This window comes from Pimephales promelas, chromosome 16 (assembly GCF_988280905.1).
Source record: "Pimephales promelas chromosome 16, fPimPro1.hap1.1, whole genome shotgun sequence".
NCBI classification, from domain to species: Eukaryota; Metazoa; Chordata; class Actinopteri; order Cypriniformes; family Leuciscidae; genus Pimephales; species Pimephales promelas.
This window is the reverse complement of record NC_142784.1, coordinates 28465080-28483327: the sequence shown is the minus strand read 5'-3', so window position 1 is coordinate 28483327 and position 18248 is coordinate 28465080. Positions and strand designations below refer to the sequence as shown.

At 38.0% G+C, this 18248-nt stretch overlaps 1 protein-coding gene across 1 annotated transcript in view; it reads left to right on the top strand.

Annotated features, from left to right (window-relative positions):
* Positions 1 to 18248, top strand: part of gbe1b (glucan (1,4-alpha-), branching enzyme 1b) — a 157878-nt gene that overhangs the window by 90407 nt on the left and 49223 nt on the right. The window contains exons 11-12 of the mRNA XM_039670539.2: positions 12301 to 12411; positions 14713 to 14884. Of these exons, the coding sequence (XP_039526473.2) occupies positions 12301 to 12411; positions 14713 to 14884 (283 nt within the window). The remainder of the gene's footprint in view (positions 1 to 12300; positions 12412 to 14712; positions 14885 to 18248) is intronic.

The following is an 18248-nucleotide window of genomic DNA, read 5'->3' as shown; positions in this document are numbered from 1 at the left end:
ATGCTCTAAGGTGTCCACTTCACTGACTCAGGATCAGTGTTTAGAATGGCATAAAGACTGCCGCTCTTTAACTTTTTGCTTTTTTTCAAACAACATTGCCCAGCATATGCAGTATTTATCCGAGGCTTTTTTCATCAGACACCGCTTTCGATTTCATTTTGTGTTGGGGTACAGATGAGACTGCACTTTGAGGGCACTCAGATGACTTGGATTTTGTGTGAAGGAAGAAGGAGAGAGTGTGTTACTTACATATACCCAATATATTTTTGACAAGGGAGTACCCTGCTCTGTCAAAAATAACAGCAAACCTATGGGATCAATATCCCGTCAAAAGTATTGTGGTCACGGATCAAAAAATAATGTAAAAATATATTGCACAAACTGGAAAAAAAGGAAAGCAAAATTATTTAAGCTAACAACAGTGTTTGGAAAGTTCACTTTCTACGTGAACTAGTTCAAAGTTCAGTTCACACATTTTAAAATGAATGAGTTCAGTTCATAGTTCATACTTCAAAAAATCAACTAGTTCATTATAGTTCTTTTTTCCCATATGTTACAAGCTTCTTCTTAATATTATTATTTCCACAGCCCATACACAACCACAGACAACAATTATTTTATCGACGGGCAGTTTGCAAAGAAATGTACGATTTTTCCCATCCTCGCCCTTTTAAATGATCATACGACGCCTCCTCGCTTGCTGCTTTGTTGACGGCGGCCGCGGTGCGACACTGGTGGCTGGTGTTGCCAGATTGGGTGTTTTTTTCGCTACATATTAAGGCCTGTTTACGTGTGTTTTAGCCGGGTTTTCGCCTGGAAGGCTCTATAGAAATCTTGTACGCATATAGAGTTCACAGTAACGTTCATCAGGCAGTAATACAGTCCGTTCAGTTCACGTTTGCCCAAAAGGTCATGAACTATCGTTCATTGAACGCGTTCAGGCACAACACTGGCTAACAACATGGTCACAGATCGAAATATAATAAGCGTGAATAAAAAAAATAACAAGCATAAATAAAAACTTTAAACACATTAAAATTATATTGCACAAAAGTTAAACTTATGTTCACGTTTCCTTAAAAATGATGGTTTCCTTTTATTACTCTGCACTTTGTGCTTTGACACACTGACTACTCTTTTGTACTCTTGTGCTTTTTTTCTCTTCACTCTTCTTTCCACGTTCTGCGCTTACTTTTCCAAATGTTCGGGTTTCGAATTTCATGTAAATTAGGGCGGGCTTAAGCATCACCATTGGTCCACTAGTTCTAGATTGACAGCTCCTCCTCTAGCCAATCAATCGAAGAGGGGAGTTGACGTCAGTCTGGTGAGAAATGATTTGCGTAATCATGAACGCATTGACGTTGTTTTTGGGGAATATTCCCTTCGAAAACATAACTCAGCCACTGCGTCTTCAGCGGTTTGCATTTAGGGACATCAACATGACTGTGTTCGGTATTACACCCAAGAACAGAATGGCGGACTATGATGACAGCTCGCTCAGGGTGGGGATGTGTTGAAACACTGCTGTCAATCAACAATCGTGGGAGGGGCGTCCAATTAGTGACGTCATGCGGTCGAACGGCTCGATTTGAGACGAGAAAACATTTAAGGAGATTTAAAAAAAAACATTGCGTCCATTTTTATCATTATATGATGGTTGTGTACAGGCAACACACATTTCAGTACAATCAACTTTTATATCAAAAATTACATGACCCCATCATATGACCCCTTTAAATATATCAAATGTTTTATATCAATATTAAAGCAGCGCTCAGTAAGACTGGAAACTTCTTTGCTGTTTTCTCGCAGGTTTCTCTCTCGAGCTCCCCCTACAGTTTCGGAGTATATATATATGAGAAAACTGTCGTAAACTCGTTGTCAACTCCCCCTCCCATCTCGTTCAGGCAGGCCATGTGAATTTGTTTTCAGAGAAGCCGGCGAACAAACGGATTTTGTCCCCACCACTTTTGAAACATCTCGCGGCACAGATGTACCAATGCAAATAAAACATCTCCAGTTAACAGCATTCATTTCATTTGTTTGTTAAATAACAGGCGATCTAGCACTGAAATGTGTTGGCTTCTCTCAGAAACGCGCTTCAATCCGTTGCGGAGATTCTTTCCGGTGAAATCACAAATCAAAATGCACACAAACGTGTCCCTTTTTCTCATGGTTTCTAATTCCTCTCTCGTATATTTTTCCCCACTCATCAAAACATATAAAACCACTGATAAACATTATATCAATTCAACCACTGATAAACATTATTGGTTTTGATGAGGGGGAAATAAAAACTATTCGAGTGCGGAACCTCTGGCCGGACCATCACTGTATTGTGCTCATTTTTATTTATGTGCATCAGGAAGCTATGGACATCGTCGTTCAAAACATTACCTACTCGAAAGAGAAAAAAGAATGAATGCTTTACCCAGCACTTTTGAAAATGCCCTTTCGAATGCGTCTCTGTCCCCAGCACATTTCAAACCAAACTGACGCCCGAGCCATATCCACTGAGGTACGATTCTCAGAACAATATTATTCAAATGTTGAGATAGTGTATATTTGTATTGTGTTACCAAACGTTATCAGTAACATTATGGTTAAAAATCAATAATACTATAAGAAATATTTCCGCTATTTATTTATTTTTAGTTTAGCCTACAGCTATAGCTGATTATGCATTATCAAAATACATGTTACGTTACATTCATCATTTTTCTGGTGATCCGAGTTGTCTATCGTAACGATTGACCAAAGAAAGTCAAACACGTTTAATTTGTTTATTACAAGTTTGTTTATTTTATTATTGAAGCTTGAGACCGGTGGTACTGGTGGTCTGGGGTGCCTCGGAGTTGATAACACTTGCCAACGCTTGTAGCTAAAAAGGAAAAAGAAAATGTATCAATCTTTTATCAACATATCATTTATAGACAAGGTCAAAATAGCACAGATGGAGTTGCATGTGTGAAGTTGCAATGCAATTTATCGTTTACTTATAGTTCTGTTTGTGTAAATGTGGGTAAATAAATATAAAAAAGTTGCATTATTAGCTAGCAGCTCTCGTGTCGGTTTATGCATTATCAAGTCAGCAGCACAGTATAACGTTACTAATTCTGAGGCTGACGACAAGCTAAACTAATGCATAATTTGTAGAATTTCATATCGATTTATATGCGATCTGAGAAACACAAATAAACCCTGATAGAGGAACGGACAAAACACTTATACTTACAGAAAACAAGCAAGTTTGTTTGCTAATGAAAATGCTAACATCTAAGTTACAGTATCTAACGTACTAGTAGTAGCCGGTAACAGACAGCGAGCATAATAATAAAAAAAAAAAACAGACAATAGCAAACATCCCGACTACCGAGGTCACAATTACAAGAAATACAAACATTAAACACAGTTTATTATAAAGATACTTACAAGTGCAACAGCAAGAAGGCCAGGTCAGCATCGGTTTTGCAGGCTTCGCTTTCTTTCAGTTCTCTCTATTCTGAAAAAGCCGGTCCGTTTTCTCTTCTTTGTTTCTCTGATAAACACTTCCGAGCTGTCTTCTTCTTCTTTTACATCAGCCATCACGAAAACTTGAAGAATTCAATATCTAGCGTTACCTTTTTCTTATAGCTAGCCGGCTCCTGGATGGCCGGGGGCGTGTACGCATGCGTGTGCGCGTATAGTGCCGTAAAGCAATTCGTTACCTCGCGAGACCTGAAATCTCATGATACTTCCTAACACTGAGGCCGGCGAGCCGCCGGCCCAAAGTTGCAAGGGTGGTTTTGCGGCTCACAGGCACCAGGGGGGTGCGAGACGATCACCATTCAACACGAAATCAGTAATATTAACATTACAATGACTCCAAAGCTGTTCAGTTAAGGTAAAAAAAAGTTACTTAGTTCTGCTTTAACATATGTTTACATTATCTAAAAAAAATCATTACAGTAATTAAAATACATACACTGTAATATACACTGGGTATTGACACTAATTTTACAATTCGATTCGATTTCGCACTGGTGTTCCATTGGGGCAGAATTGCTCGCTTGAAACACTCTCCTAGACGCACACATCCAGCCTTGCTTTTAATGTCGCCCAACCTGCCTGATTAATCTGACCTCTGAGCTCGCAATGGCAACCCGACTACATCCTAGAGCCTCTGAGAAATTAAGAAGTCCTAACAAGAGAAGCAGAGAAGGCTTGCAGCACAAGTTTGCCTGATTTGATCTGATTACCACTCCAAAACACTGTCGCTTCCAATGCATAGCATAACAAAAGCCCTTTAATTTAGCCAGTGCCCTTCTTTCGGAGTCCAACAAATTGAAATGTAATGGAAACAATTAGAGCGAGTGAAGAATACTGGTGTCTCACAAGGACGAGAACAGACGGAGAACGAAGCTCGGCTCTGTTTCCCAGCTAAACATACAAATTAACTTACGATTGGTCTGAAGTCACCTCTGTCCGTGGTGCTCTCCATTTTGAGCGGTTTAAAATTCCATTAAAGAGAGAGTTACAATTCTTCATTATTTGTCAATATTTACCTCATATGATTTTTTGGTCACATTTAGTCACAAAATTTGGTCACATTTGGTTGGGAAAAAAAATAGCTTATTATTATTATTATTATTATTATTGCGGTCAAATTGGTGTCAACGTGAGCAAATTAATTGCATTCCTGTTTTAAAACGAGCGTTCGTAAAAAAAAATATTTCAAATAAAAGTTCCGCTCCCTATAAGCAAACAACGTCATCTCATAAATATTGCACGGACATCACACTTCATCAGTATGTCCCGTAAAGCTATGCAGAGTTGTAGACGAACAGCCACCGAGCGCCAAAAGCAAAAAGAATAAAATTCCTCTGGAACAAAAACAATGATCTTATGCACACCATGTCACGATTAAAAGATGTCAACCCGGTGCTGTTCACGTCCTCGGTCAGGTGGTACAAGTCCGGGCTCTGTTAGTTGTTTACGTTCATTATTGCAATTTGATGTGCCTCGAGTCTGAGACGTGAAGCAATTTAATGCCGTCTCTCGTGACACTTTGCAGACTCTGCTCTGGCTGTGTTTTGGAGTAAGCGTAACTTTTGAGAAGCTCTGAATGGAGGATGCGATCTCGCTATTGCTAACCTCCCCGAAATTGCCCACCCTAGCTTTAATAGCATTCTTTGTGGTTGTGAAAAACCATCACAGAAGTCATTCAGGTGCCTTTATATGCAGATGTGACCCAGATTTGCATCCCGCACAATGCTGTGACTTATATGTTCATGCCTGTGAGTGGGTTTTTATGTTGCTATGCAATTGTGCATTACATCAAATCATTTCTTTTCCTCTCTGTGTCAATAAGATGGGGTCATGAGAGAGTTCTCACCCAAAAGAGAGACTGATAGAATCTAGAATCAGACAGAAATTAAACTGTCAGATGATAATTGTGGGGAAGCTGTGTGATATGTAATGCCAAGAGATAAACAGAGAAGAACCGTGTCCCATTTGGCCCTCTGAACCTTAAAATCATTAGGGGTTGCATTGCTCAGTGTGCTCCATTTTGGGACTCGTCCTTTCTCATTTGGTTAATGGCACTCCATTGACTTAAGTGTCTAAAGCAGACTGTTTTTTTTAGGGCTGACTATTAAATGCTTTAAAAGGATTGAAATATAAAAAAAAACACTTAATATTGTTCCCTAAAGTTTCATAATAAGGTATTTTTCTTCCATTTGAGACTCTTTACATTACATATGATTAATTACATACTGTATAGTCATCATTGAATGGACTATATGAATCAATGTTAAGTATCAATTATTAAAAAAACCAAACAAATCTAATGTCAGTGGTGGTTATGACCTTCACCTCACCAAAACACGCTTAAAACAAGACTGTCATGGCATAAACAATTCATAGCAAAAAAATACATCATACATCATAGCAAAAAAAAAATTCACATACAGAATGCAAGGGGTCATCCTAAAAGTTTTTTATTTTTATTTAATACTAGATACACAAAGACAATATTGGGGTTTGCAGGTGTAATTGTAGGGAAATAAGATTTACCAACCTCACATTGCATATGTGTGATGCAAGTAAGGAATAATTGATGACGGGCTGCTGAATTATTGAAAAATAATGCACACCCGAGGTGGTAATGTTACACTTTGTTATACTTCGGGTGTGCATTTTCAATAATTCAACAATTATTCCACTTATACTATGGTTACCACCAGGGCTGGACTGGGACAAAAAATCAGCTATGGCATTGAATATGTATACCAACTGCTATTCCTTAAAACCTCTAATGCCATGTAATGAGTGAGTAGGAATGATTAAACAGATGAAATAACTACTAATTGTAAAATACAATTGAACTATACTCCACATTGATGAATCCAAAAAACAATTTATATACTAGACTGGCCTTGCAATACCAGTGTTTCCCACAGGATCTTTGGTAAATCAGTGGTTAGTGGACCTCTGTCCCTCTAGGGGGGTTCGGAGGTTTCTATACTTGAAAGAGATAAACGTGGGATCTTTTATTTTGACGGGAACTGCATCGAGCTTTTATTTTGGCGGAAAACATTGTTTACAAATGGGTCTCAGTACAATTCTAGTAAAATGCGTGATCGTCAAATATGCAGATGTGGAAATAACGTGTAACTGGGTAATGGGTTCCTACGCTCATAGCCTAAGTGTTCTGAAAGTAGCCTAGTTCTGCTTACTGCAGTTCTCCACACTCACTCATTTCTCTCCTTATCCTCCTCACTATCCTCATCAGCCACTTGAAGGGCCTGTTTCTTTTCTTCTGAAGGTGGCTCACAAGAAAGCCTGCAAACAGTTTGCCGAAAGCAACCTATCCAAGAGCATGAATTACTGGAACCATGTCCTGTGGTCTGATTTGTTTGGCTCAGATGTTGTCCAGAATGTGTGGTGATGCCCTGGTAAGGAGTACCAAAAAAATTGTGTCTTACCTACAATTAGACTTGTAGTCAAGACCGCCTAAACCAAGACCAAGACACTACCAAGACCAGAGGGTATCAAGACCAAGTCGAGACCAAGTCGAGACCAAGGTCGAGACCAAGTCGAGACCAAGACCGAGACCAAGTTAGACCAAGTCAGACTAAGTCAGACCAAGTCCGAGTCCGAGACCGAGTCTGAGACCAAGTCGAGATCTAGTCGAGACCGAGTCCGAGACCAAGGTCGAGACCAAGACCGAGACCAAGTCGAGACCAAGACCAAGACCGAGACCAAGATCGAGTCCGAGACAGAGTCCGAGACCAAGTCGAGATCTAGTCGAGACCGAGTCCGAGACCAAGTCAGACCAAGGTCGAGACCAAGGTCGAGACCAAGTCCGAGACCAAGTCCAAGTCAAGACCAAGGTCGAGACCAAGACCGAGACCAAGTTAGACCAAGTCAGACTAAGTCAGACCAAGTCCGAGACCAAGACCGAGACCGAGTCCGAGACCGAGTCCGACACCAAGTCGAGATCTAGTCGAGACCGAGTCCGAGACCAAGTCCGAGACCAAGTCCGAGACCAAGGTCGAGTCCGAGACCAAGTCGAGATCTAGTCGAGACCGAGTCCGAGACCAAGTCAGACCAAGTCCGAGACCGAGGTCGAGTCCGAGACCGAGTCCGAGACCAAGTCGAGATCTAGTCGAGACCAAGTCCGAGACCAAGGTTGAGACCAAGTCCAGACCGAGACCAAGTCAAGACCAAGACCGAGACCGAGACCAAATCACTTGTAAGATTTTGTTTTGCATTGCCTGCCTATCTCTGCCGATTTCGAAGTCTCCAAATCAATTCATCCTGCAACTTTTAAATACATAATCATACAAATACATTAGCCCTCCAGACAAACTTTTTTTACTAGGAGCGCTGTTGCCGCTGACTGAAAATTTTAGGAGCGCAAGCAAATTATATTTTTAAAAACAAAATTATAAGCTTAAGTGCAGGATCCAAAAGTTGGTTGTTTTGTCGCTATTGTTACACACGCACACACACACATCGTTGGCGGTGCGCTCAAAGTCATCTGATCACTTAGGGTGTACTCACTTTTGTTTGCAGCTATTTCGACAATAATGGCTGTATGTTGAGTTATTTTCAGAGGACAGTAAATCTATTCCGCTATACAAGCAGCACATTGACCACTCTAAAATATATCCAAGTTTCATTTCGTATTTAGTATTGTCCCTTGAGAAGATATCCTAAAATGTTTGCTGAAATGTGAGGGGTTTACTCACTTTTTCTTGTAACCTGCAATCGACATAACAACAGTTATACAACAACCTGCAATTTCCTTGTTTAAATATAAGTTGTTTTGAAGGTATCACATGCTGTGGTTTCCCCTAACAGACATTTTCCTCTCAGAACGATAAATAAAGAGATGGCTGAAGATGAAGAGCGATGGCTTTCAGTTCTCGTTTCAGCAGACTCTTCATTGCAGCGGTAGTGACAGTTACAACACCCCTGCCTTTTTTGTCTCTCCATTGATTGTTTGGCTGTGGGCTAATATAAAGGTTTTCCTGCGAGTCAGTCAGCTGTCAGGCTCAATCTCACCCAGCACATGACTGCCTGTCACTCTCATGGGCTTCCCTCGCTGCTGTCAGTCAGACAGTGTGTGTGTGTGTGTGTGAGGTAAATGCACACAACATGAGCAGATCACCATGAGTGATGCGAGGAATACAAAAAAGTATATCCTTCCTCCTCATTTGCTGCTGGAAAGTTGCTGATGTGTACAACTTGAGATGTTGTTGTCAGGAAAACTACAGGCAACACTGTTTTTACTGTAACAGATTTTTCTCTGCCGGATGGAGCTTTTATTGTTTGGGATTATTACCCTCATGGAAAAAGAAGTACACTTCAACATATTTATTAAGAGTACTTATTACAGAAATAATATTTAGTAAACCAATACACTTAAAGTAGTTATTCACTTTTGACATTTTTTTTTGCTGATAATTTATTCACCCCACATGTCATCCAAGATGTCCATGTCTTTCTTTCTTCAGTCGAAAAGAAATTAAGGTTTTTGATGCAAACATTCCAGGATTTTCCTCCATATAATGGACTTTACTGGCCACCAAACGGTTGAAGGTCCAAAAGACGGTTTCAGTGCAAACTGCAAATTGTTCAAAGGGCTTTAAACGATTCCAGACGATGAATAAGGGTCTTATCAAGCGAAACGATCACTCATCCAAAAAAATGTAACAAAGTTTAAGTTTTATAAGCTCAAATGGTCACCTTGCTCTGTTCTGTGATGCGCGTTTGTGACTCTCCTGTTCGAACTCATTCATCAAAATGAACTAATCTTTTTACGAGTCAATTCGTTCATTTTGTTCATTGAATGAACCAAATGACTTGAAAAAAAAGATTTAAATCTTGGATGACATGTGGGTGAGTAAATTATCAGCAAAAGTTTTTTTTTTTTAAAGTGAACTGAATGTAATGTTGTCAGACAAATACTGTAATTACATGTTGATCGAAATTCAATGAAAATTTATTACAGTTTAAATTCATACAAGCTGAATTTCAGTAAATCGTAGTATGTAAAAAAAAATTTGTCTTTGAAATGTGGTTATGTGTATTGCTGAATGTACAGACAAACATTTATGGCAAACTAAAATATCCTTTAATTTCTATTGAAACTTGTTTTAAATTTTCAAAATTACGCATTCATAATGACGAAGTTCCAATTTTAGTACCTTTAAAATATATTAACTTAAAATATAATGTCAAGTAACACACGACAGTTAAATTATAATCAAGAACTGAACATGCATGCTAGTAAACACATCAAAACAAGTGCACTTCTTATCTGGATGTTCCACTTTTTTTGGAAATAAGCTCAATTTACAACTCCCCCAGAGTTAAACAGTAGCGTTTTACCGTTTTCGAATCCATTCAGACGATTTTCTGATATTTAGAAGAATATCAGTAACCAGACAGTTTCTGGTCCCATTGACTTCCATAGTATAAATTTTTTCCTACCATGGAAGTCAATGGGACCAGTAACTCTCTGGTTACTGATGTTCTTCTAAATGTCAGAAAATCGTCTGAATGGATTCGAAAATGGTAAAACTCAACCGGAGTTGTAAAATGAGCCTATTTCCAAAAAAAGTGGAGTATCCCTTTAAAAGCATTACAAAATGTTATTAATACATGTACAACTTTTCATTTGGCATTATTACAAAGTGCATGTTTAACACAGTGACTCTTTAAGTGCGCTTAATATTATTTATTTCAATAATATTATTTTAACCCCATCCCTTTTTCACAAAATAAACATTTGCATTCATGTCAGGTTTTCAAATTCGTGTTGGATACACTGTCATTGAGTTTTTCCGTCCTCCCACAAGCTAAACATCATTGTTCTGTTCCAGTGAAATCTTCTCACTAGAGGATGAGATGTGCGGACCGTCTCAGGGCTAAGGGTGAAAAGTAGAGTTGGAATACATTTGAGTGAGAGTTGGATAATGAATTGTGGTGAGAAAAGTCTCAGGTTTAGGAGCAGAGGATGTTGACTCTCTCCACTCATAGGGTGACAGAGATGTGATGTGACAGATGCCACTTTAATGACTTCCTCACCGCATTTTTTTTTTTCCGTATTAGCTTACAGCTTTCCCTTTATCTCACCATATGATGGTATACTGTAGATGTGGTTTGTGTAGCACTGTCGATTGAATGTTATCATCACATGGATGACTCTTTGGGGATGGACCTTAATTATATTAAAATATCAAAATTTCATTGGGTTGGGTTGCACCAGCATTTTGTAAGATCCCACTACATACTTAATACGTACTAGTTAGTTTTATAACCTAATGTATACCTAATTTGGGTGTACCATTTGTTCTTAAAGCAAAATTTAACTAGCAGGTTGTAAGTTTTCTTAAAGAAATTAATATAATATTATGTTTACATGAGGCCTTCAAAAAGCATTTATAAACAGAAGTAGTGTTTGATAAATCATCACCAACAATTTAACCATTTCAGTTTATCCCGTTATAGTTCAAACTTATTTTGCCTCAACTGGAAACGGTAATAATTCATTCTTATACGGTACATAAATTGAAAACTGTTGTTAATTTAATGTTTATAATTATATAATATAGTACTTGTACATTTATTTACATTTTCACAAATGTATTTATTTATTTCATTTAATTTTATAATTAATTGTTTCATACTTTATTAAGAATAACTATATATATATATATATATATATATATATTTTCCCCCCAATTTTATTATCAGTTGCTTTATTACAAATAGTGTATTGAAATATGTAAATAATATTCAGGAAATACGTTTAGGAAAATGTATACTATTTATGGAACATGCAAATTTATATTTTTTTAATTAAATATTTCAATTATGTAATAATTTATTACCAATAATATTCAGGGGATACAAATAGGAACATTTATATTGTTGATATTTAAGTGAATAAAAAACAAAAAAATGAATAATAATTTATTTAGAATTAGTGTGTTAGTGAAATATGTAAATAATATTCATGGAATAAATTTAGAAATGTTTTTTTTTTACATTTATGTACACATTTCTTTATTACTTACATAATTTAATAATTTATTTAGCAAATATGCAAATAATATTCAGGAACTGTATTTAAATTGAGGTGAGGTGTTTAGTTCAGGTTTGTTCTGAAGAGCTGCTACGAACCCTCTTACTCACATAATTTAGGATGTAAATTGAATATGCGCATATTGAAATTGCACAAATGAGTGCTACGGCTGAGGGAAAGATTTTCAGTGACTTCAATTTCAGGTCAGCCTTTTTGTCCTAGCATCGTTTTGTTTATTTTGCATGGCTACACATTGTAAAAAGTAGTCCCCGAAAAAGCTACTGTGCTCTTAAAGCAACTGAGCTGCTGTCCAGCAACTGAAAACTGAAGTTAAATTGGCCGTGTTGCTACTTTTAGTTGGTTAAGGACATATTCTCTGAAATGGCAAGAGGCAGTATATTCTCAGAAAACTGAGATGAGATGAAAAAAAAAATCAATATTGCTCAAAATAAAATAAACAAGAACTGTATCGCCCTAATCTCTTTCATAATCTTACTGTAGAGTGCATTACCGTGGTATGATGGATTCATATACTGTAGAAATGGCGCCCAGGCTGCCAGATAACAATGAAATCTGGCTTTTGGCTCGACCAGCAAGACCAACGGATGTGGATGTTTAGGTCGAAGTACTGAACCATTGAAGTACTGTGAGATAGTCGTTTCTCCTTCTCTCCGATTACTTGTTTTCCAATTATTTATTTATTCTTTCTCTTACATTCTCAGATCCTTAAGGAATTCAAAGACGAAGATTGGAACATTGGAAACATTGTGTTCACGATGACCAACAGGCGATACGGCGAGAAATGCATCGCTTACGCCGAGAGCCACGACCAGGTACTTCTGCCCGGATACCTTCATTTCTCCAGCGTGGACTAGAGGAAATCTAATCAATGTGTCATTGGGAATGGTAATTGGTGTCAAAACAGGTTGCAGTCCTCTAGGGACTAGGGTGAAATGAGAAATGAACACATCCGCCCTGTTTGTACGCATGCTAACGCCACGGCTAGGTGTGATTTGTTGTTGTTTTTCTCCTGCCGCCTTTTGTTCTCTTTGTTTTTCCTCTTTGTTCTGTTTCCAAGGTCTGGGAATAACGATTTGTGCTACTCAATATGAGACACTTGAGTTGAAACGTGCTAAAATTAGTAAAACTTTACTTTGAGACTTCTTCAATAGATTGACTGTTTAGCATTGCGATAAAGTTTCCAAGGATGTCTTGAAATATGAATGGATGATGGGACCTTGGCTTAACAATTGTAACTTATTGAGCTGTGGTGCTTATGAATGTGATGGTGGTTCAAATACAAAACATTTCTTGATCTAGTTTGTCCCTCTTAACGAATTCATTTCGATTATATCGCGATTGGTCATACTTTTGGTTAGTTCACCCAAAAATGAAAATTCTGTGATTAGTTACTCATCTTCACGTTTTTTTTAAACCCATAAAACTTTTGCTCATCTTCAAAACACAAATGAAGATCTTTTTGATGAAATCTGAGAGCTTTCTGTCCCTCCATTGACAGTTACGCAACTACCACTTTGACGCTTTATAATAAATTTCATAAAGAGATTGTAAAACTAATCCATATGATGAGATCCAAATCTTCTGAAGAGACACGATCACTTTATAAAGAACAGATTGAATTTAGTCTTCCATTCACATATAAACATTGATCAGTGAACATAAACAGAAGCTCAACCGAACCTGTTTGACGCGCGAGAATGAACCTCATTGGTTCTTGCTGAAGCTCAAACGTGCTGCGTAACACGAGAATGAACCTCATTGGTTCTCGCACGTCATGCGAACATGCTTGAGCTTTCGTTTACCACAACTGATGTCTGAGTTGATGAATGTTTATGTGAGGAATAATTGACGACAGGCCGTTGAATTGTTAGAAAAATAATGCACATCTGAGGTGATAAGCGAAGTAATGATGGGGACGCACTTAAGACTCACTGAAACATTCGAAGACCGACTGTTTCCATCGACGTTTGGGCATGATCAGTCATAAGAATCAAATTACATTCATAATGTGTGTCCCAGCTTAATGCAGTTATTAGAGAGAGGAAGAGAAATGTTGAAATAATGAGACAGAAAACATGTGCGTCAATATTATTATTTAATTATTAATTCAATTTGTTTTAATTAATTCGTTCATTCTTGTTTTCTATAATTGACAGTAGATAACCCAATGAAACATGAAACACGCAAAGCCCTTTAACAAGTAGGCCTATCAATAATTAGGCTATTTATTTGTTATTATATGGAATAAGTACGAAAATCCGTGCAGCAGGACTATCAATTTATTTATATAGCCTATTCAGTTTAATTTTCTATTTAGCCTATTATAGACAGGACTACATACTTTATTACTTTATTTATTAAAATTAAACTGTATGTGTCCATCCATTGATGAAGTTCACATTGACATCGAAAATTGCAGATCAAGTGCATGTTTTTTCTTGTTATGAATTGTATCCTATTTTGCGTTATTACAGTTTATTACGCTCAGTGATATGGATCTGTGATGCGGTCAAACCTGCCTGAAACTACTTTAGCTGTGCATTTCCCTATAAATAATTGCACACCTTTAGAATGTTCTCAACCAATCAGAATCAAGCATTCAACAGCCCTGTAGCATAAATATGATAAAAGCCTAAATTCAATCTGTCCATCATATAAAGCGATCGAGTCTCTTCAGAATATTTGGACTAAACCACTCAATTCATACAGTATGGAAAGGTTTTATGATCTCCTTTTGAACTTTTTAAGGGGTCAAAGTGCACAGATTTAATGAAAAATATTTGTTTTTCGACACGGGTTTGGTATGACATGAGGCTGAGTAATTAATGACAGAATTTACATTTTTAGGTCAGCTTACCCATTAAGCTACGGTGCAGTTATATCATCGATGCTAATTATCGTCTATGCCAGTTTTGCGTCATTACAATCAGACCGGCATTCAGCCGTGCTTTTTATGCTCCCACATGCTGTTTCTTAGTACAAGACAAATAGTTGCTGTTCCCTATTTCCCCCCCAATAACAAGAACAACCAATCAACAGCTATTCATCAACCTGCAAACAATTCACCTAATGTGATGTTCGTGCTCACATTGTTGATCTGCCTGTTCTGTCAGGCCCTGGTGGGAGACAAAACGCTGGCCTTCTGGCTGATGGACAAGGATATGTACACCAACATGAGTGCTTTGATTCCAATGAACTCCGTTATTGATCGGGGGATCCAGCTCCACAAGATGATCCGACTGCTTACCCACAGCCTGGGAGGGGAGGGCTACCTGAACTTCATGGGTGAGTCCTTGCAGATGCGTTTCATTTTTAAAAAACTAGTCCGTATTTGGATTTCGTGTGCAAGATGTTGGTGCATTATCACATTTTGCAACAATGTAATAACAAAAAACAATTGATAAGAAAACCACCGAGCAATGTCCTTTGATAATATTAGCCATGGTTTCTTGGCACCAAAAACAGGCATAATTTAGTCACTTTCCCACTCTCTCTTTGATTACTAGAAATAATTAGTTTTTGTGTTTTTTTGTTTTCATTTCTTTTATATTCTGTGTTTTTGTAACATTTATTAGATTTCTTTGTTTGATAAACGCATGTCTAACATAAAATGAACATATGAAAAGTAGTGGAAATTGTGATTTTAGTCTGTCCCACCTAAGAGATCTTGACCTTCTTGATTGTATCCAACAATTAAATGATACTGCATAATTTCACCTGATCTATTATAATATAAGTTTATCAATAACTCCAAACTATTATTTCGAACCCAACCTTCCTAGTCCCTAATTTTGGCAAAATATACAATATGCAAAATATGGCTTATTTTCATTCCCCCCCCTTTTTTCCACACATGCCTTCAATTCTAGACTAAAACCTGCATGATGTTTACTAGTATGTGTTTTCGTTGATGTTAACCATTGGCTTGATGCGTCATCAGTGGATAATTACAGCTGTTTGTAATATATATGAAGTATTCCTGCTTCTTCACATTATTGCTGTAAGCGGTTGGACTTTCAGCATGGTCAATAGTCAGCTTAAACAGTGTACTAGCCCCACCTGCTGACCAGGTGTTGACGCTCTACTACCCTTATTACTGTATAAATCTCCAATAAACCGGTTTAGATTAAAAGAGACTTTTTCCCAGCCAAGGCGATAGTCATATAACACACACACACACACACACACACAAGCCAAACCCCACAGATTACCTCGTGTTTGTGAGCATATGGGCAGATTCCTCCATGATGCACACTGGAGGTCTGTTATTGTTTACTGCTGTTCTTGTTCTGCCAATAGCACTAACAGTAATGACAGCTACAGATGTGGGAAGCCTGATGCGGACACTTTTTCTACTCTCTACTTGTAGTGTATCTGTTAAAAGCTTTTGTCTACTGAGTGAAAATCCTTTCCTAATGGTGTTGTGCCCCAGCTGAATATATATTTTTCAGTCGGTTAAGCCTCTAACAGCCCAAAGGCCTAGAAGAATGTGACATGTAGAGACATCATGTATGTTTGCTTGCAAGAAAGCGTACTTGGTTTTAAAGATTGTGAAGTGCAAACATCATACTCAGAGCCGTTTTTCTTTTGTCAAAAACAAATATACTGTACACGTATGTCAACCAATCACATGGCAGTTGCTTCAATGCGTTTATGGGTGTGGTCCTGGTCAAGACAATCTCCTGAACTTCAAACTGAATGTCAGAAAGGTGATTTAAGCAATTTTGAGCGTGGCATGGTTGTTGGTGCCAGACGGGCCGGTCTGAGTATTTCACAATCTGCTCAGTTACTGGGATTTTCACGCACAACCATTTCTAGGGTTTACAAAGAATGGTGTGAAAAGGGAAAAACAACCAGTATGCGGCAGTCCTGTGGGTGAAAAAACCTTGTTGATGCTAGAGGTCAGAGGAGAATGGGCCGACTGGTCTGATGAGTCTCGATTTCTGTTGAGACATTCAGATGGTAGAGTCAGAATTTGCCGTAAACAGAATGAGAACATGATCCATCATGCCTTGTTACCACTGTGCAGGCTGGTGGTGGTGGTGTAATGGTGTAGGGGATGTTTTCTTGGCACACTTTAGGCCCCTTAGTGCCAATTGGGCATCGTTTAAATGCCACTGCCTACCTGAGCATTGTTTCTGAACATGTCCATCCCTTTATGGCCACCATGTACCTAATATCCTCAATTAAGGCAGTTCTGAAGGCGAAAGGGGGTCAAACACAGTATTAGGTATGGTGTTCCTTATAATCCTTTAGGTGAGTATGCATATATATTTTATTTTTTTGTAATAGATTTTTTGCAGTTTGCAGTTTCATGTCCAGAATGTGAAACAGTGAGATGTAAAAGTGAATGCCCTCTAAAGAGGACAGAATTGGCTGGGTCTCAGTATCATTAAAATCTAGACTTGAATTATTCCTCCCAATTAAACTTTTAGTACAACAGGGATTAAGTACTACTCTTTGTCCAAGTTTAGACATGATTTTTCCTGAAATAAATGACATATAATGTCCCCAAAATTAATTAAAAGCTTCAAATTAATCATCAAATGGGAATTTTAGGGTTTTGCCTCATTAATTGGTTAGTTAATAAAAAAAAAATCCCTTACAGTTGACTTTTCATTGTCTTTATAAAATGAAGGTAACCAATAAGTCAAAGCGAGCGAGAAGTCAAAAACATGGTAAATACAGGATGATGTGTCATGTCAATGGATCAATGGCTGTGAAGTCATTTAGCCAGTGCAAAGCAAGAACAAATTGTTTGAGCAAGCAAATCAATTTGAGCTACCCTCAGCGAAGCCCATCTATTTACTCTCTAGTGGCAGAAGATGCTTGCTAAGTAAAAGGCCACAAAGAAATGACGCCCATGTTTGCAATGCAGAAAGAAGATGAGTGCTGTGAGGCAGAGACTCGACATTATAACACACTCGCGAGACGGCAATGAAACGGCTCAGTGGTTTCATCATTAAATCAGCAGGTGGAGAGTGAGATGAATGTACGCTTGACTTTCAGAAATGGAGGAAAAACTTCTGCATCACCTTCAGAAGCACAGACTGATGTCTGACTGTGTTCAAACTGTGCTTTTGATCAGTCAAATCTGCTGAAGAATTCAGTGGAATTTACATTGAGATAAAACGGCATGCCAAAAATTGACTAATTAACTCGTTGTTTAAAAAAATTGCCTGCCACCGTCAGCATTTTTGATAATTTTCACAAAAGTTTCATGGCCCCCAGAATATTTTGTTGTATGAATATCTGAACATGCAATATGTCACAAGACAGAACAGAGCCTCTGCTTTTAAACAACAAACCTGTTTTGTTGTAGCTTGATGTATTCTATTTTTAAGAAAATTGCATTTTTGTCAAAGACTACATCTGATCAAAACAGATTGAGTAGATTGAGTCCATCAACACCCCAATGCTTGCACGGTCCTATAGCTTGTTCTGCGTCGACATTTCATTCGGTAACATTAGGCAGTTTTGATTTATATGCTGTTTACTGTTGATTTCTTCATTTCTTCTTCACGTGTCTTTTGGTCAGGAGATTCAGCACTTTTTCAGAAGACGCCTAATGGCGCCCCCTACCTTATAACAGTGAAAACACAGAAAGTCGAAACGCTGTCAGAAATTGCTGTCAATCGCGGGGTGAGAG